Genomic DNA, 19,585 nt, shown 5'->3' with positions numbered 1-19,585 from the left:
ATGCGAATGCGGTGTGAGGGATGGAGGGAGAGGGGTGGTGAGGGGGAGGGGAGCTGCACCCTGAACACAGCCTCCCGCCCTGCCCCCACCAGGGCTTCTGGACCAAGAACACACTGTGGGGCAGGCCATTTATGTCATCCCTTCCTTCCTTCCGGGGTAACTTCTGGTCACCTCAGCCCTTCTACATCCCCTGCAGCTGAGATGGAGGGACCAGGGCGTAGGGGAGGTGGTGACAAGGCAGCAGATGTGGTGATGGCCTCACACACTCTGGCCAGAGCCCAGCAGACTCCTGGCCATGCTGGTGCCCGGCCCGTGCCACATGGCCCTGGGCGCCCAGCTCCAGATCCTTTGAGGTTTCCAGCCCAGGGCTTGCCCCTAGCTGGCGGCTTCCCTGGCTGCAGACCCTGGGCCTTTCCTCTGGCTGTGGCCCTGTGGTGTGAACAGTGCCTCTGGGGCCAAGTCGCAGGCTCCGGGTCTCCTTGCTGAGGGGAGCTGCTTAAGGGCCCAGCTGTAGACCACCAGGACTGCCCACAGAGAGCGCCACTCCCCATCCTCATCACTACCGCTTGCCTCCACCTGCCTCATGTCCAGGCCTATCACGCCGTGCCAGGGTGCAGCAGGCTTCCCAGGATCGGGGGGCACCTAGAATATGCAGACAGCTGTCAGCTCCCACCTTTGCCTCTCAGGCCAGCTGTGGGAGGCTGAGCAGACCTCTCCCCCGGCCCAGCCTTGGTTTCTGCATGTGGAGACATCAGATGAGACGACCCTGGGCCCAGGCCTGGCACCTCTGACCAGTTTGGCAAGTGTTTCCTTCCCGTGGGTCCACACCTGTGCCCACCCACAAACTGCAGGCCTGGTCTGGGCGGCCACAGGTTGCGCCAGCCCCCTCCCCCATGGGCTCTGGGCAGGGCAAGGGGCTCAGCAGACCCTAGGGAGTCACATGCGCTGCTTAGCCCGAGTGGCAGGATTGGTGGGGGGACTGGGCTCCCTGACAGGGCTCTCTGAGCAGGGCTCTGAGCAGGGGGTATTCTTGGGGTCTCCTGAGTCTGCAGAGCAGAGTGTACAGGGTCCAGAATGAGGACCCTGTGGGACCCGGGGCAAGGTCTCCCTCACTCTGGGCCCGTAACTCCTGCGGCTGGGACTGGGCCCAACTCCATGGTGCTCTCCCACGGCAACCATGAAAGCAAAAAGGGGTGAGCCACGCTGAGCTGCTCCCAACCTCTCCTGCCTTTGGTCCTGCCAGCTGGACACCTGATCAGGGCTTCAGCCAGGCAGCCCAGTGCCCACGGGAAGGCCCCCGAGTCCTGGGTCAGGAACACCCAGGAGATGAGGTCCTGGTTGCTCCCAGTGTCCACCCAGCCCATGCCCCTGCCCAGAACATCCCTGGTAACACCCCCTAATCCTGCCAAGTGGCTGCCATGCATGCGTCAGGTCCGTGCCGCCATGCTCACCACTTCCTTCAACTAGTGGGGGGAGGGGAGGAGGTGCTGCCGCACCCGCCTGGGCCACTTCCGGACCTGCAGCAGCCACCGCCCCAGCTGGGGCCCAGGTTTCCCAACCTGTAAAATGGGGCTGCTGGCAGCTTTGGGCCTGGTGACCAGTTCCTTTCTCCTGGGACATTCTGAGTCTGCAGCAACTCCTGTCCCTTCCATCCCTGGGTCTGGCTCAGCACTGGGAGGGCCTGGAGGAGCCGTAAGACCAGGGCACTGGCTCCCTGAAGGAAGGTGCGCTAAGCCCCTCTTACAGATGCGCCCCACCAGGGCAGGATGGGAAGGGATGCTCCTACCCTAGGTGGTGGATGTGGGGACGCAGAATAGGCCTTCTTCTCTTCTCTCACTGTGCCGCCTCCATCCACACGCCCAGAAGCACCTCTAAACATGAAAGCCACATGCGGCAGGGGAGGGGGCTGCAGCCCAAGAGGGGCAAGCCGTGCAGGACAGGGGTGCACCCACGCCAGGTGAGGGGCTGCTTCTGTGCCCTGCAGCTGCCAGGCCTCCACAGCAGCCTCGAGGGGCAAGAGTGGGCTGGCAGACAGCAGGAAGCCATCGGGGCGTGACAGCCCCCACTTCCTGCCTCACCCCAGGAAAGAGGAAGGTCCAAGAGCAGGATGAAGCCTCTTCCCAAGACAGGTCGGAGCTGGGCAGCACAGCAGCCGGTCTCCAGGGGGCAAGTCTCCCCTCCACACAACCCTGCCCCACATGGTGCTCACATTGTGGGGACCGGATGTGGGGGAGACGGCAAAGGTGTGACCCAGGAAGATGAGGCCCAGGAAACAAGCACCAGGGGCTCAGAAGAAATTCTGTGCTAGTCCCTCGAGTCTCAGAGAGCCCAAGTTCTCTCTTCAAGGTCACACAGCTGATTAGTGATGGAGTCAAGAGTCACACCCCAGGCCACTTATCCCAAAGCTCATCTAAGAAGAAAAAGGCTTCCAGTGAATTTCCTGGTTGCCCCACAGTCTGCATTCATGGATATCTAAGCTCATCAGCAGTGAGCCCAGGGGGCAAAGTCATGGCCAAGGTCACAGAGAGACTCTGAGGTAGAATCAGGGCTGGGCTCCACTATCCTCAGAAGGGACCACTGCATGTGGGACTTTCCCTTTTCTAAAGTGAGGCAGGAGGTGGTGGCCTCTCCCTAAGACCATGAGAAAGTGCCCCCTCTTAGAGGACTCGGGAACCCTCCACCCAGCCCTCCAGGTACCTTGGCCCCGAGGCGCAGCTGGTCGATGGTGTTCTCGGCCTCCGCATACTTGGTGAGGAGCTTGTGGTAGTCCTTCTGCAGGAAGGAGAGCACCACCGTCACACCAGGCACGCAGCACCCCGCCCTGCAAGAGCCCCTGGTGGCTGAGCCCCCTCCCTGGAGGTCCCGGGTCCCTGGAGCAGAGTTCAAGGTGGGAACCCAGCAGACACCTCTGGGTGCTGTACATACAGACCCCCCATGTCTAGATCCTGGGGCAGCAGTACAGCAAGGCCAGCCGTCAGGGAGCCAGGGTGAGGCCTCGGAGGGCACCTGGATGCACAACCCCCCCCAGGGTGGCCCTTTCTCTCTTCCTTGTCCAAATCCCCTGCCCAGCTCTGTGGGGTAGGGCCTCCCACCTTCCCACTGGCACGGCTCCTGGTGTTGAAGCAGCCTGTGCTTTGTGACTATTTTCAAAATCTGGCTGAATGGGTCACCCAAGGGTCCCTTGGTAGAAACACAGGAGACTCAGAAGTCATAGTTTCATTAAATCAGAATCATCTGCCTTCAATGATCAGTGTCACTGGTCACCTCTGCAGGGTGAGAGGAGCCCACTCAAGGTTTTGTAGACAGGTCAGGAAAAGGGCAGATGGAGCCTCCTGGGTCTTCCCCACGAGAGCCAGACCTTGGAGACCATCCCGTGAGAGGCAGGAGTTTACTTTTTAGAAAATTCCTGGTCATGAATGCAGAAGGAGCAGCAATATGAGAATACTGCCATTTTGTCACCCAAATAAAGGGCTTGGTCAAGGGCACGACTGTTGGGCTGCAGACACCACGATCAGGCCTTCCCTGGAGGGGGCAGGCGGGCCTGCGGGGCCGTCTCGGGCCACACACTCCTTTCACGGAGCCTGGGCCTCTGGCACACAGATGACGGTGGCCCAAAAAAGCATCTTGCTCAGATGGCCAGTGGCCCCACGAGATGCCCAGGTGCAAGGTGCAGGATGGGGGTGGCTCCCAGGGGGCACCAGCCTCCCATAATAAGTTCCAAGGAAGAAGCAAGAGGACAGACATGGGTTGAAAGAGAATCGAAAAGAAGGGAAAGAGAGATCACGGGGAGGAGGCCTGGAAGTGAGTCAGACGTCAGACAGGAGCTCCTGGGACCACTCCCTGAAAGGACCCTGAAGGACCCTCAAACTCACTGAGAGGAACACCGCGGGGCACCCAGACCAGGGGTTGAGAGCCGCCTGGGTATCTGAACCACGGTGTCCAGGGCCTTTTAGGTCTCACGTGGCATGGCGGCCATGCGTCAGGAAGGTGCTCATGTTTACTGACGCACTAAGAGGTGAAATGACTGGGGACCTGGAACTCGGCTTCCCGACGGCGGGTCGGGGGGGTCAGACACAGACGGAGAAGGCTTTGGCAGCTGCTGGGGCGCACAATGTGGCGTCCACTGTACGATTCTCCCCTGAGTGTATCTGGGTTTCTTCCCAGCAGGAGTTGGCCACAGCAGACGTGAGCAGTCCTGGCTCTTTTTGACCAAAGGGCTTAGGTCTGCCTCATGGCTCAGGGGACAGCTCTCCCACCGCTGGCAGGGGACTCCTGGCCAGACCCAAGGCTCCCTATCCCTGTCTGCCTCCGTCACAGCCAACAGGTGCCCGGGTGACTCGATCCTAGACAGGAGCCCCGCTCACCTGGAGTTGGTGGACCAGCTCAGTGGCCTGTTCGGGCGTCTGAAACTCCTGGGGTACCCTGGAGATGGGGTGGGCAGGAGGTGGGTCCTTGGCCAGGGATGCTTCTCCACTGCTCAGCAGCACCTCCTGTACAATCTCGGCTGGTGACTTGAAGATCAGGGGCCCAGTGGGGCCCTGAGGCTGCCTGTTATGGCTTCGGGACTTGGGGGGGCGGTAGCTCTCATCTTTGGGAAACCTCACTCGCGGCCCCACCTTGGAGAAATCAGGGAGCGGGTGGTTCAGACGCCCCCGGCCATACTTGGGGGCATCAGAAGAAGAGTGGTTGGCCAGAGTGGCTCCGTGCCTGGGCAGAGACCTGTCCTTCTGAGCTGGCCTAGGCCGGGGATTCTGGGGGCTGACGGAGCCAGTGAATCGGGAGGGCAATGGCTTAGGTGATGTCTTCGTCTGCTTCCAGGCCTGGTCTGCAGGCCGTGACAGGCTGGTGGTAGCTCTTTTCCATGTGCCTGCAGCGTTCTGGGGGCTCTGGGCTGGTGGTGCTAAGGGGTCCTGGAATTCTGTGGGCGTTGCCGGAGCAACACTGCCTCCAGTTCTGTCATCTGGGTTGAGGTGGTGGCGGGGGCTCTGTGGCAGGTTTTCTGTGAGGGCAGCGGGCTGGGGGACATCCGTCTCTCTCTCCCAGGAAGAATTAAGGCTGTCACTGCTGCGGCCCAGGCTCACGGTGCCACTGCTCCAAGACCTGGCAGAGCCGAGTTCAACAGATGGGTGGACCTCAGAATGTTCTGGAAGTTTGCTTCCACTGCCTTGTTGGCCAGAGGCCACCCAGCCTCTGGCCTGAGCCTGCTCCTGGGCCACAGCGCAGGTGTTCCCACGGTGCTCTGAGCTGAGAGCAGCCTCCTGCCCCGGCCTTGGGGAGCTCTCCCCAGGGTCCTCAGCTTCAGGACTCCCAGGGACTTCATCTGACTCTTCTTCAGTCATGTTCAATTGACAGTCCTGCTGGGGGAGCCAGTGGAGAGGCAGGGTGGAACTTTCTGGGCTGTCCACGACCTCTGCTTCAGGCTCTGGAAAGACAGGTCATCCGTCACTTAGCGTGGGCTGGTCAGGCTATGTGACTTAACCCCACGTCACTTCAACCTTCTGCTTGTAGGGATGGCAAGAATCCCGACGAGCCCCCACAGAGCCAAGTACTTCTGGGACACCTCTTCAAACTCCAGCCGCAAACCTGGTCGGCCACACCCCCTACAGGGTCTCCCATCTCAGCAAATGGCAGTGCCACCTACCCAGCTGCCCAAGCAGAGGCCTGGAGGCATCTCCGTCACTTCTCTCCCCCTAATGCTCCTACTCTGTCACCTGGTCCTGTCCCATTACCTCCTCCAGAGCTCTCAAACTTGCTGACCGCTCTGAAGTTCATCACCACCGCTGTGCCCCAGCCCACATCCCCTCAGGCCTGGACGTTGCAGTAGCCACCTGCTTACCTCCTCAGGCCACACCCTCGTCTCAGCTGCACCTCCCTGTTGCTCTAGGGCAAAAGCGGGCCCTACGGCCCCTGCCACTCGGACCCCACTGGCTCCAGTGACCCATCTCTCTCCATGTTCACCTAAGCTCTCCCCGCTCCCAACCGAGCCCCTCATTCCCTCCTGGGTGCACACGCTTTGCCCTCTGCAGGGCTCCTCCCTCTGCCCAGGGAGTGCCTCCTAGTGGGCCTTGAGCACCAGCTCCACTTGGCTCCACAGGGAAGTCCTGTGCCCACCCCCCACCCCCCACGAGGTCACATTCTCCAGTGGACAGACTCTCACGGGGCGGACGGCTGCACTTTGTGACACCCATCTCAGGGGCTGCGGCCTATTTGTGTCACCTGGTCATTAATAAAGGTCCCTAGGACACTGTGAGCTCTGCGAGGACAATGACAGGCACAGTGGGCACCGCTGCATTGGCAGAGCAGGTGCTCAGCACCCAGCGCTGACTGGGGAGAAAGAAGTGGAGGAAGGTCATGTGCGTGAAGCCCTAAGGCAGAGGAGTGGCTGGATGACTATACAGTGGGTGCTCAGGAACACCCCCACCCCCACCGTCACTGTCCCCGTCCCCGTCCCCTCATCATCCCTGTCCGGCCACCATCCGCAGCTTTGCTTGTTAAGCACCTGCTCTTTCGTCTTCTGGGATGGAAGAGTTTCATGAGCAAGTCTGAGTGACACCAAGAATATGCTCTCTGCTCTGGCTGGACACCCTGGTCACCCCATGTCACATGTGCCTCCCAGGGTCGTTCTCCTCCAATGACGGCCGCTTTAGAGCAGCACATCTGAGGCCCAGAGGCATGAACTTGCTCTTGGGTAACTTCAGAGAAGTCCTGGACCTCGAACCCAGGCCTGGCCGTGCAGTCGACCTTGGAGCCAGGGTTCACTCAGGTCCTCTGACCCCTCCCTGGGGCCTGGGTGAGTCACTGACCTCTCTGGTGACCTTATTCAAACTCGAGGCCTGGCCCTCCTACCTGGCAGAGCATGGAGTGAAGGGAGGAGAGAAGGCCAGGCCCGGTCCAGTCCTGTGCCCAGCACATGAGGTGGACCCAGGACATGGTGGCAGCTGTTACATCAGAGCAGGGGTCAGTTACCATGTGGCCCCAGGAAGGGACGCCTCTGTCCTGTTACACAGGGCATCTCAGTCCCCATTCCCTGAAGGAGCCCAGATGCCCACTGAGCAGGCACGCGGGGGACATCGGGCGCAGGACACCCTGGCCTAATGGCTCCTCCCCCACCCGCAGGGGCTCTGCTGATGCCCAGGGCCCTGAAACGGGCCTTTCTAAGTGCAATCGCACCATGTGTCAAGCCCGGTGTCCAGCGGCACCGGCACCCCCTTCACAGATGGGGAAACCAAGATCAGGGAAGAGTCCTGGCAGGAAAAGCCAGGGATGGTCTGCGGCGGGCTTGATGCGAAGGCAAACGAGGACCGCCAAGATGGCCACGCTAGCGAGAGTCCAAGGCCTCGAAGGGAACACAACCCCTGCACCAAGCCTTCCCACCACCCAAGGTGTCACAGACCAAGTGTTCCAGGGGGAGCCGGTGACACCGCCATTTATGATCAGCACAAGAAGCACCAGGACACCTGAGGCGTGGAAGGTCCCACTGTGGACACGCACCGTGGACCTCCAGGTCAGCGTGAGGGGTGGCTTGTGGCGGTGTGGGGAGGGTGGAGGACTTAACCAGGGGCAGGTGAGGAGGAGCACGCGGAACGCTGGTCCACGTCCCATCACGTCTGCACATCCGCGCCCAGGGAAATGGGGGTTCTCCGTGGGTGGGATATCGAGCGACTGTTCATTTCACCTCTTTTTTGTGTTTGTGGGTCTGATGCCACGTGCAGTGTCACAGCTAAAGTCGTTTAAGGTCTCGAGTCATAGATTTTATATTATAAAATGAAAACTTTTAAGGCTTCCCGACTCCCTGGAAGCCAGGATGTTTGGGGGACAAGACACCACTGAGGGTGGGAGTGGGGGGTCAGACTCACCTTCTCCTGAAGACCCTCCTGACTCCTGTGGGTCTGGGGCCCACTCCAGGGGTGGCAGATGCTGCTGGGCCAGGCGGAAGTCCTCCAGGAGCTCGGGGCTGGCGGCACTGGGGAAAGGCCGCCTGTCCCCCCAGCCGCGAGTGCTAATCCTCTCTGCATCCTTTTCCTCAACCCAGGCCCAGCGCCGCCGCTGCTGGGGCCCCTTCCCTAGGCCTGGCCCGGCCCAGTGGACCTCAGTCCCCGAGCTGGCCATCAGCCTGGCTCGGGCTTCACCTCCGCCGCTTCATCTTCAGGAGACAGAGCTGCTGCTGGGGACCCCAGAGTCACTGCAGGCTCTTCTCAGCACCAGCCATCCTGCCTGTGGCCTGCTGAGGACACAATCAAGAGACAACGTTATTCTTAGAGACTCCTCCTTCGTTCAGAACAAGAGCAAGTCACCAGGAGGACTCAGGGGCCAGCGGGCCCTGTCCACTCCCGCTCCATCCTCTTGAAGCTGCAGGACCTTGGGAGAGGCATTTTGTCTCCACTTGCTATACTGGTCACACTGGGATAAGAATCTCCCTCTAGGGTTTTATAAAACTCCCTGGGACACTAGATAAGGACACCAGCGGCCAGCACACCAACCACAGGTGTCTGGTGTCACTGTTATCACTGGCCATCCAGTGACTGTCCCTGTGGACCAGGGTCCACACACAGGCCCTGCTCCCTGGAGGACTGGCAGCCTGGGGGGAGCAGCGATGCCCAGGCCAGCACAGCTCCAGGTGACAGGCGGTGACTGCCATTTATCATGGGGAGGAGAATTTAGGTTCAAAGTGGGGAATGCTGAAGAGATCATCCCAGGGGGTGAGCTAATTGAAAACAGGCGCCCAAACAAACCCAGGCCCGCACCTGTCCACAGCGCTGGGCACAGCGGCCCAAGGGTGGGTGGAAGCGCCCGTGTCCATGGATGGACGGATGGGTAAACTACGTGTGGCTTCGGCACACAATGAAGTATTCATCAGCCACAAAAAGGAATGAGGGGGACTAAAGGGGGCTGCAGTCTTGACACTTGTCCCTCGCACTATGTGAAGTGACGGAATCCAGACACTGAAGCCACGTGGTGCCCCAGGCCACCTACAGGGGTGTCCAGACGACAGGTCTACACACAGAGAGGAGGAGGGCGGGGTGGGCGGGGGCAGGGGAGAGAATGGTCCAGAACTGCTCGACGGGCAGGGTACAGAGGAGGGCGACCGAGTGCAGTGGACGCACTAAATGCCACTGGGCTGCTCACTTAGAAGTGGTAGATGTATGTTCTATCCATCTCACTTCAATACAGAGGAAAAAAACTAACAGGGCATTCCAGACAAGGGGACCAGGGGACACAGGCCAGGGCCGGAGGGACGAGCCTGGCGGGTGCTGACCTGGACTAGGGGAGGTTTCCCACCTGCTGGGGTGACTGGGGCCTGGTGACATTGGCAGCAGGGAAAGTGGCGAGGGAAGGGGTGGCCAGCCCCAGGTGAGCCTCTCAGGTCCTGTGTCCAGCACAGAGTGTGTCCCAGTGGGCTGGGCAGTTCCTCTGGCTGCTCTGGGGGAGTGAAGCGGAGTAGGAGGCCTGGCCAGAGCTGACTGTCGGGATGGACCCTGGTCAAGCGGATGGTGGCCCGGGGAGGCGCCTCCTCTCCTCCCCTTCTCCCTCTGCCGCTTCCCGCTCTCCTACATCCAGCCCCTTCCGGCGCTCCCTGGGAGCCAGGCCTGGAGCGCAGGGCCAACAAGCAGGAGCACAGCCCTGGGAGCCCCGGGGCCTCCACCCTCCACCGCTGGGCAGCCCCAGGCCAGCTCAGGAAAGGCCTGTTCTACAGGTGGGAGGACCAGCCCAGAGTGGGGAGGGGCCTGCCCCGAAGCCACACAGGGGTCCGGCAGGCCAGGGTGGAAGTGGGCCTGCAGCCCACGTCCTGGGCTCTCCCCTCCGTGCTGCGGCCAGGCGGGTGCGAGGACAGGCTCTCGAGATGGCAGGAGCCTCGCTTCCTTCAGTTGAGAAAGTGAACAGGCGGCTATTTCTGGACACAGAGCTCCCTAGGGAACAGCGTGGCCCAGGAAAGGCCAACTTCTCAAGGACGGGGTAAGCACAGGAATGACTCCCCGGCTCGGCTGCTGCCCCAGCTCGGGGACAGGGCCCCACGGCTTCTCCTTCCTCCTCTCTGCCCCCAGTGCGCAGCCCCAGAATTTCTTCCCTGTCACCCCTCGGGTCGCCCCTCGGCCCCATCATCCCCACCACATAAGATGTCCCCACTCCGCCCGCCCGGCTGGACGCGTGACATCTTCTCTGCCCTGCTTCCTGTCACAGGTGAACTTCTTTCAAATGATCATACAACCCATCAGTAAGAATATATTTTTCTTATGACTTCACGTATATAACCTTGTGCCAATATACTACATGTATTAGATGAAATATCTCCAAAAGCGGATTTTCAAAAAGGTTCAATAGAAAACAAATGTCTGAACAGACGTGCTAGTCCTCCTGTTCCCATGCCTTCGGCAGGAACTGTGGGCCTCTGGGATTCCTTGGCAGTGACCTTGACCTTGAGTGTGTGTGAGGATCCTCTGGGCATGCGGATGCCTGGGTCCAACTGCAGAGAGCCCGGCTCCGCCTGGGGATGGTCAGGAACTGCACTTAGCCAGGCCTGGGCAGGGCCCACCCTCGGAAGCTCGCTGGCCTTTCCTGGTTTCCGCCACACACAGGAACAGGGGCAGCAGGTGCTGCCCACTACCTGCTGCTTCTCCCTCTGAGCCCCCTGTGAATCTCACTGTCACCAGGAAATGCAGCACATCAGAGGCAGCTGCTGTCGCTGGCTGAGTGGAAGCTGACCCCAGGAGGACCAGCCCTGTCAGGACTAAGGCCCCCCAGGACTGGACCTTCAGGCTCAGGGTCCCCAGGTGCTCTGGAGAGACCACCCCTCTTTCTGCAAATCTGCTCCCTGTCTCCATGTCTCCATGTCACCTCCTCAACCTTCCACAGACCCCTGTGATCTTTCAGTTGAAAGATCAGCCCAGGAAGGGGCCCGGGGAGGCGTGTGGTTTTTTGACTTTTTAAAGGGCCTTTTTCTAACCCTGCCTAGAGCAGCCTGACCAATCACAGAGGTCTCTGTGTGAACCAAGAGGAACATTCTGTCTTCTGGGATGACTCAGTCGCTGCAGAAATCTCACTGTGACCAGGGGACGCAGCACGTCAGAGGCCGCTGTGGTGGCTGGCTGCAGGTTTGCACCTGCCCCTCAGGCCCCTGCGTCTGTGAGCCTTCCCTGGACAAGACCTGTGTCCACCACGCCAGCCACAGCCCTCAGTGCCACTGAGGCCAGCACACGCCAGTCAGCTAGTCAGTCGACAAGCACACAGCAGTGCCCATCATGTGCTGCCCAGTGGGCATCAGGTGCCCGTGCGGCTGCCACTCTTGGCATGTGTCTGGGCTGAAACTGTCCTCACCGTCACACAGAAAGCACCACACCCTGGCTGCTGCCCAGAGGGCATGACCTTGCTGGGCAGGCAGGGAGGCAGGGGTAGGGCTAAGGACAGCCTCAGCTCCTGAGGGCCTCAGAACGGTGACCCCCTCCCTCAGGTCCCATTTTAAAGGACCAAAGATACATACTGAGCACCCGGTGGGTACCAATCAATTAAGAAAAAAAAAATCCTGGGACTTCCTACTTACTGGAGGCCGGGCACTACTAAAGACACAAGGAGCTGAGCGCGGTGGCCCACGCCTGTCATCTCGTCATCTCAGTGGCCCAGGAGGCTGAGGCAGGAGGATTGAAGTTCAAAGCCAGCCTCATCAAAAGTGAGGCCCTAAGCAACTTGGCAAGACCCTGTCTCTAAATAAAATGGGGCTCAGTGGTGAAGTGCCCCTGAGTTCCATCCCCAGTACTGCCCCCCCGCCCCCCGCCTCCGCCAAAAAGACACACAAGGAATACAGAAAAGAGTAGAAGCTTTCCAAAATTTCATACAGGACAGGAAGGGGACAATACAGAAGGGTCACTGAAGGAGGAAGCTTTGGGGTGGGCTTCAGGGACAAAGCAGATTTAGGGGAGAGCGAGGAAAGGCATTCTGGGCAGAGGGAACAGCACAGGCAAAGGCACAGGGTCCAAAGCATGAGCTGAACTTGAGAACTAGAGGCAGGGTCCTCAGGAGACAGGCGAAGGCAGGGCGCAGCAGACAGCCTCCAGGGGGGCATGGTGGGGTGGCTGCTCTTCCTGCCAAACCTGAGCTGGAAGCCGACCCCAGGAGGACCAGCCCTGTCAGGACTAAGGCCCCCCAGGACTGGGCCTTCAGACTCAGGGTCCCCAGGTGCCCTGGAGAGACCACCCCCCTTTCTGCAAATCTGCCTCCCGTCTCCATGTCACCTCCTTAACCTCCCACAGACCCCTGTGATCTTCCAGGTCAGATTCCTCTTCCCCACCACCCACACAGAGGGGCCCTCAGCCATTCCCAAACTGAGTCCCCCCTCCCTGGCTCGGTGGCTCGTGCCATCCGACTCCAGGGCGCTCCTGTGCATACGCCCATCCATGCCTCGTACCCTCGGAAGCCCCTTCCCATCCAGCCAGGGACAGCCCCTGCTCTCGCCCCACCCTGACTCCTCCCACGTAAGGGAACAGAGGCGCAGACAAGCAGCAGGCCATGGCGAGACTCACAGCCTGTGCAGGGTGCTCTGGTGCGAGGACTGGGGAACGGCGGCCACCAGACTTGTGGGGGAGCAGGAGGAAGGGGAAGGAAGACTCCCCGGCCCAGTCCCATAGCAAGCAGCTGGGTCCTGCAAGAGACCTGGCCACGGAGCTCAGCAGCCCGGTCAGCGGGCAGGCACAGACCACTGCTCTCAAGGGCTGGCCTCGGGCTGTGCAGAAGCTGGTCCTCAAAGAAGTATCGGCCACCGCCTCTGAACACACCCACTGCCCCCAGAGCCCTGGAGCAGCAGGGCTGCAGAGAAAGAGGAAGGGGCCCTGGTGTCGGGGACTCTGCCCTCACCACCCTGGGCTCTCTGCCTGCCCTTATGTGGCAGAAAGGGCCAATCCTGGGGGGACCCCCGCTGCCTCCAGCTGCTCCCCACCCCGTGTGTCTGAGGCCCCTTGGTGACCCAGAGTACCAACTGGGCACGTGCAGGAGGGGACGCCCAGGCACGGAGGGAGAGCACCATCCAGGTTCACTGGACACGGGATCCAGGCTGGGCCGGAGGAAAGCCCTCAAGTCCACCCTCGCCTGGCCCGGCCCCCCTAAGCCCGGGAGAAGTGGTAACAGCTGCTGCAGCGCAACTTCCTGGCTGGGCTGGTCCGGGCGGCTGTCCTGGAGTCTACTCCGGACTGGCCGGTCCAGGGAAGCCGTCCTTCCCGCCAGCCCTCCCTCCTTACCTCGCTGGGGATCCACCGTCCTGCAGCTGGGGCTCAGAGGACCTGCCTGGGAGGCCTTTGTTGCAGGGAGCCCCCTGCTCCGTCGCGCCCTCACCAGCCTCTGCCAGGCAGCCCAAGCTGCTCACAGACAGCATCTCTCCCCACCTCTCCCCGCCCCGCGCAGCTGAGGCCACCGCCTGCCTCCCTCAGCAGGAAGCGCCCGCCTGATTTCCTACAAGTGTTTGTCAGAAGGAGGGGTTCGCGGTGCAGAGCGAGAGCCCAGGCGCTTAACCCCTTGCAGTTCAACCTCGGGTCTGCGCTGCCCTGGAGAGGTGCTCACCGGATCTTCTGATGTCACAGGCTTGGGACCATCTTACCCACTAGCCTCCAGGTACAGACTGGGAGATTGGGGCCCAGAGAAGTTTAGAGGCTTGGCCAAGGTCACACAGCTGTGCCAGGGAGGAGGCCTGAAGCCTCTATCCTCTGCTGGCTTCTTCGGTGGCTCCTTTCCTCCTGTGACCCCTTTCCTCCCGTGACCTTGGCCGACTGTACAGTGGGGGCTGAGACTGGATGCTCCCTGGGGACCTTCCAGCTCCAATACTGTTTGCCAAATGACAAAGGGATCCAGGCTGGGCCTGGACACTCCCCAGGGGGGTGTGAGACTCCTCACCTCTGCCACAGCCTCACCCTAAAGTGGCCACAGCCACCATGGAGGTAGGGACCTGGCTGAGCTGGTGGATTTCCCTGTTGTAAGTGCCCCTGGCTCCCCAGGGGTCCAGGCACAGATTTATCCAGTGGCCCTGCCATCCTTCCCCAGGCTTCCCAGCGGGAGCCCCCTGTGCGCGCCAGGTGCCGGGTGTATGGCGCACACAGCGCAGGTGGAGCGCTGCCCCCCTGCCCTGGGGACACACAGCCAAGAAGCTAGAGAGGTGTGCAGGGGACAGAGCCGGGGAGGCGCAGGGTGACCAGTGTCCCCGGCGGTCCTGGCATTTCTGACACCGGGGCTCACCCCTGAGCTGCAGAGTCTGCCTCTGGTCACCCGTAACTTCCAAACCCGAGGGACGAAGAGCAGCAGGTTGGGCAGGAGGCCTGGGACTGGCAGGAAGGGCTGTGACAGCCACAGGGGTGGAGTCGGAGCAAGCCGCAGCAGGGCCACGGAGAGCCGGTGGGGCTGGCCCGAGGCCAGCGGGGCCAGCCAGGGGGTCAGGAGCCACGGTGGAGAGGGCAAGGGGTCAGTGGAGAGGGGCAGGGCTGACCCACGGTGCCAGCTCCCAGTGCTGCCCCACCCTCTATCCAGAGAGGCTCGAGAAACAAGCAGAACAGCCCTCACAGCTGTCCCAAAGCCTCCAGGTGACGGACAGTGGTGTCCCCATTGGAGAGAAGGCAATCCCAACCTGCGCCCAAGTCCCAGCCCCACTTCCTACTGGCTGTGACCTCTGACCTTCTTTAAGCCTAAGTCTCTGGCCTGTAAAGCAGGGCTAGGAGTAGCCACCGTAGAGCTGAGGCGACACCCACCGAGTGCAGGGCAGGGGACCCGGAGCAGCTCAGCCCAAGTTCAGTGAGCTCACTACCATTGCGGCCAGTGCTACTGAGGCCCAAGGCTCTGGTGCCCTCCAAGGGCTGGGCGGGAAGGCCTCTCCTCCAGCCTGGCACACCGTCCCCAGCAGTGGGGTCGGGGGGCGGTCAGTGGTGTGTGTGGCAGAGCCGGGCTGTACAGGCCCCTCTCCCACATCTGGCTGGCGGGCTCCAGGCCCAGCCCCAGCCCACCATGGAGCAGAGCCAAACCCCGAGGAGGCCCCGGTGGGCCATTGTGAGGGAGGCGGGCTCCCCGACTGCTGCCAATCACCCACCACCCTCCCTGCTCATTAATGCGGCAGCCCTGCCAGCCAGGCCAGGTGGCTCCTCCGGCAGGCGCCCACCCCCGGGGGCCTCTGGATCGGCCAGCCCCTCTCAGGGGCAGCCTTAGCACTGGGGTGCTGGCTCTTAGAGCCCGGAGCCTTGCTGTCCCTCGTCCCTGCCCTTGCTCACACAGCCTAGGGCACACCCAGGACGCGGGAAGCCACAGCTGCTGACCCACTGAGCCCTGGACAGCCAACCTCACACCTTGTCCTCAGGCCCAGGGGTGCGGGGCAGCCACGGGGCTTCACTGCCTCCTGGGGGAGCTGGGGTGGCAACCCCCGCCCTGCTGTGCTGCTCAGTCTCCGGCCCTCCCAGGCCTGCAGCCTCCCCCTGCCCTGGGAAGCCCCCACCCCCAGTTCAGCCACCCTCCTGCCGAGCTGCTGAGCTGACCCCGGCAGTTAAAATCCCCAGGGAGTCAGGTGAGGGTTTCAGGAGTGGCCTGGAAGTGGAGAGCCAACCCCACCTGGGAGAGCCAGGACAAGAGTCTTCCCTTCTTAGAACCAGGATTTAGAGATTCTCTCTGAGGCCATCAGAGATTATCTTCTAACCCTAAACCTCCGGGGTTCTCCGATCTATTTGCCCCACGGGCAGCACTGCCATGCCGGTGGGCAGCCGCAAGGGCACAGGGCCTGTGGGCAAACGGAAACTGCAGGTTTCCCTCTGGAAACTGTGTGGCCTCAGGAAAGTCACTTAACCATACTGAACCCCAGATTCCTTTATCTGTAAAATGGATACTGACTTTCCATGGTTCTGAGGGTGATAAATGAGGTCATGGGCCTATGGTTCTTGGCCTAGTGCCCATAGCAACTGCTCACAAACGATGGCTTTGGTCTTGGTGAAACACTCATCATGTGGCTTGGTTTTGAATCCCATATGCAAAAAGGCACAGCCCACCCTCCCAAGGGGAGGGAAACGCTGCCATCTCCTGGTGCCCCCAAACTAGTCCTGGGGGCCAGTGACCCAGCTAGAAATGGTGTCCCCACCCTGAGTAGTTCAAGAAGGGAGGAAACAGGCCTCCCTTGGCTAACTGAGGCACAGGTCACAAGGAGGGTGGACCCCGTGTACACCACAATTAATGCTTTTCAAGAAATCAAACCAAAAAAGTGCATATACCAGGACGCACTGCTAACAGCGAGGCTTCACCGAGCACCTACTGTGCGACCGATACCTTGTTAATACTCCTGCGTGGACTCGTTTTCACTTCTCAGTCCTGGGCCAATCCAAGGAGGCAGATGTTTCACGGGTGAGGAGCCTGGGCTTCAGCCAGGCTGTCCAGATCCAGAAAGTGCCGTCTCTATCACTTCATGACTGAGGCCTGCAGAGATGAGAAGGTTAGAAACAACCTCAGTGTCCAACAAAAGGGGATCCATGAAATGAATTCTATTTCCACTCAAAGGGATACTCTGAGCCACCATGGGCATGCTATAGAGGAATAAAAATGGGTGAAAAATCATGATGCATTCAGCAAATGAGCTGGATATAAAGTGATACGTATCAAGTCTGAGTCCACTAAAGGGAAAGAAAATACAGTAAAACATGGAAGAAGAGAGGGAGACAAGGAAAAAGGGAGAAAGAAAATTTTTACAGAGATTATCGCTAGGTGAGTTGTAGGGAAGTTCACTTTTTCATTACGCATATTTTCTAAAACTAACAGTTGCTTGAACATAAGCATCAGATGAACATCTACTATGCTTGGAACACACCCCCCCTGGATCTTTCGAGACCTGGGGTGTGTTCCTCCTCAGTGTCCCCACCTACGGGGGCTGGGGAAAGTGAGGGCTGTGGGACCTCAGGGCTCTGGCATCCCATGCCGCCCACGCCTCCGCCGTCCAGGGTCTCGTTCACACTCTATGCACACACGGCCACTACACAGCAAGCACATGGTCATGTGGACATCACAGAAAGGAAAGGAGCAATCAGCTCCAGTCTCACCCACTCAGCATTTTGGAGCATGATGAGTTGTCTCATTGGACCTTCCTAAGTAATCATGCATGTGATAGAGGGGAGAAGGCTCGGAGAGGTTATATGACTTGCCTGAAGTCACACAGCACACTAGGGGCAGAGCTGGTCTGTATCCACAAATAATTACCCTTCAGAGTAATTCCTTATTTAAAGGGGCTGAGTGGAGCCCCTAGGACTCTGACTCCTCCCCCCCAGTCCTTAGTCCTTGGCTGTGATCCCAGGACTCCAAGGAGACTGACACTTGGGCTCTCATTATGGCTTTGATCCCTGTCTCTCTCCCAAAATAGGGAGATGCTGGCACGGACCTGAGATTGGTGTGGGAGCAGCCCTGGGGTCTCATTTGGCAACCACAATGGAGTCTGGCTGTACCTGGCAGGGGACAGCAGGGTCCAGAGGGGACAGCAGGAGGGGGGAGGAGGGTCCGGGTGTCTGGGGCAGGATGGCCTGGGTCCTGAGCGGGTGGATCAGACCTCAGCTGATTTGCTTCCAGACCTCTGATGGCCTCATCGACACCCAAGGACGAGGCTTCCCTGGGGTGAGCAGGGACAGCAACAGGAGGACGTGATTCCACTCGGGGCACAGGGGGCCCGCACGGAGCAGGGCTGCCGTGAGCCTCTCCCAGAGCCCCCTGAGCTCAGCCTTCAACGCCTCGCGCAGGCTGCTGGGTAACTCTCCCGGGACACCATCCTGGTCAGGCTTTTCCCCTGAGAAAGACCACTGAGGGCTCCGGTCACCTGGAGGCTCAAGGCCAGTCATTCTGGCCTGGAGTCTGGGCTCACAGCGGCCTCTTCCTGGGCCAGGGGGCCACCACTGTGACTCGCACTGTGGACTGAGCCCCATGGCTCTCAGGCTGCCTGACCAAAGTACACTGCTGTGGGGGTCAGGCCCCTGAACGGCCCGGAACCCCCAATCCCAGCCACTCTGTAGAAGCAGGGCTGGAGGCCCCCTCAGGGCACTCTGCATACAGCTATTGAAAAACAAAAAAGGACAAGAAAAAGACCCCTTGTGTTATTTACTGATTTCCTCACCGTGGCCAATTTCAAGCCGCCAACATGAAATTACTGAACACAGCCCTGGGTAGAGGGGCACCATCAGCTTCCACACCCCTGCACATCCCAAAGTAAAGACAGGCTAACCCTAGAGAAGAGCTGCGTGACTTCAGACTTAACCTCTCTGAACCTCAGGCTTCTTGTCTGTAAAATGGGGACAACAATTACATCTACTTCAAGGCAACATCATGAAATGAAATTTCAGAATCTAGTAGGGCTCTGTACTGGGCACTGGGGAATGACAGTGGGGACAAAACGGAGGAGAGCTCCTGCCTTCCTAGACCTCCTTGCAGTAGAACCCAGGCAGAGGCTAGAAGCCAGCACTCACCGTGGTCAGAAACATTGTTGTCACCGTCCCTTCCTTTCTCTGGGCTGACCTTGGAACGTGGGAGCAGAAGCTGTCCAGGATGCCAGATGCCACCCACTCCAGCCTTGGGAGGTGCTCAGGTAAGCCCTGCCCTGCCCTTCTCACAGAAGGGACAGCGAGGCTCTGGGAGCTGGAGGACCTGGCACTCAGGGGCCCTGTGGAGGCTTTAAACTCCCTCTTCCTCCTGCTCCCTCCTGGGGTGCAATGAAATGTCCGCGGCAAACGGGTTCCCAAAACACCCTCCCAGCTGACAGCTCAGCCTGGACCCGCCCCAGTCGCTGGAAATCCCAGCCCCTGCGCCTCGGGAGGCGGAGTCTGCGGGACGGTGGGGGCTGATGAAATCCCCTCGAAACAGCCTCAATCACATGTTTCAAATGCAAACCAGCTGGCCTTTGGGAGGCGTGGGCACCTTCTTCCTCCCACGAAAGAGCAGAGACTGCCTGTGGGGACAAACCCGAATGCAGTCCCCAGAACACCATAGGTTCCATCCCACTTGTCAGTAGGTAAACCAGACTTAGGGTCCCGCAGCCCCCGTCCCTAATCCACGGGCACCAATTCTGTTTGCCTAACAAAAAAGTCAAAAAGTGAAACCCACCAATTCCACAGGAGGCACCTGGACAATTATTTTGGGAAGTCCCTGTCTGTATCTAATCTTAGCCCTTTATGCTTCATTTTCAGTCCATTCCTCCTTCTGATCTACAAGAACAGAAGAACAAAGTCTCTTTTCATTGCAGCTTCTTTTCTCAGCCCTAAAATAGCTTGGGTTTGCTATCAGCAACCCTCCTTTCCAACTTTCTCATTCAGAATCAAAAGGTTTTTAAACCTGAGTAAGGATCTGCTCCACGCTGTCACTTCTTTCAACTAAAGCCTGGGAAAGGAGCATTGGAAAAGTCACGTCCAAGATCAACCCAGCAAGCAGGCTCTGGTTTTGCCAGCGGCAGGCGGCAGTCCCAGGACGCTACCCCGCAGTGCGCCCTTGGGCAAGCTGGCCTCCTCTCTGGGCCTCAGTCCTCTGGTGTGTACCAAGAGGTGACTGGCCTTAGTTCTGCAGTTCGTCCCGGCTCCTATCACTGTCCAGACTGCCCACTGCACGCTAGGCCTTGCTC

At 59.9% G+C, this 19,585-nt stretch overlaps 1 protein-coding gene and 1 long non-coding RNA gene across 8 annotated transcripts in view; one reads left to right on the top strand and one right to left on the bottom strand.

Annotated features, from left to right (window-relative positions):
* Positions 1-19,159, bottom strand: part of Akna (AT-hook transcription factor) — a 41,650-nt gene extending 22,491 nt beyond the window's left edge. For 2 of the 7 annotated variants that reach the window (XM_015492150.2, XM_015492151.2), the window contains exons 1-4: positions 13,224-13,409; positions 7,857-8,224; positions 4,365-5,422; positions 2,698-2,772 (exon numbers count right to left, since the gene is read on the bottom strand). In XM_015492150.2, coding sequence (XP_015347636.1) covers positions 2,698-2,772; positions 4,365-5,422; positions 7,857-8,109 — 1,386 coding nt within the window. In that variant the 5' untranslated portion in view covers positions 8,110-8,224; positions 13,224-13,409. Of the gene's footprint in view, positions 1-2,697; positions 2,773-4,364; positions 5,423-7,856; positions 8,225-13,223; positions 13,413-16,269; positions 16,417-18,440 lie in introns of those variants that run through there. The other 5 variants (XM_015492148.2, XM_048783129.1, XM_048783130.1 and 2 more) reach the window with 5 other exon arrangements.
* Positions 18,425-19,306, top strand: LOC125610649. The gene is made up of 2 exons (XR_007340631.1): positions 18,425-18,559; positions 19,158-19,306. It is a non-coding gene; the product is annotated as an uncharacterized LOC125610649 (long non-coding RNA).
* The last annotated feature ends 279 nt before the right edge of the window (positions 19,307-19,585 follow it).

This window comes from Marmota marmota, unplaced genomic scaffold (genome assembly GCF_001458135.2).
Source record: "Marmota marmota marmota unplaced genomic scaffold, marMar, whole genome shotgun sequence".
Taxonomy (NCBI): Eukaryota; Metazoa; Chordata; class Mammalia; order Rodentia; family Sciuridae; genus Marmota; species Marmota marmota.
This window is presented reverse-complemented; position numbering and strand designations above follow the sequence as displayed.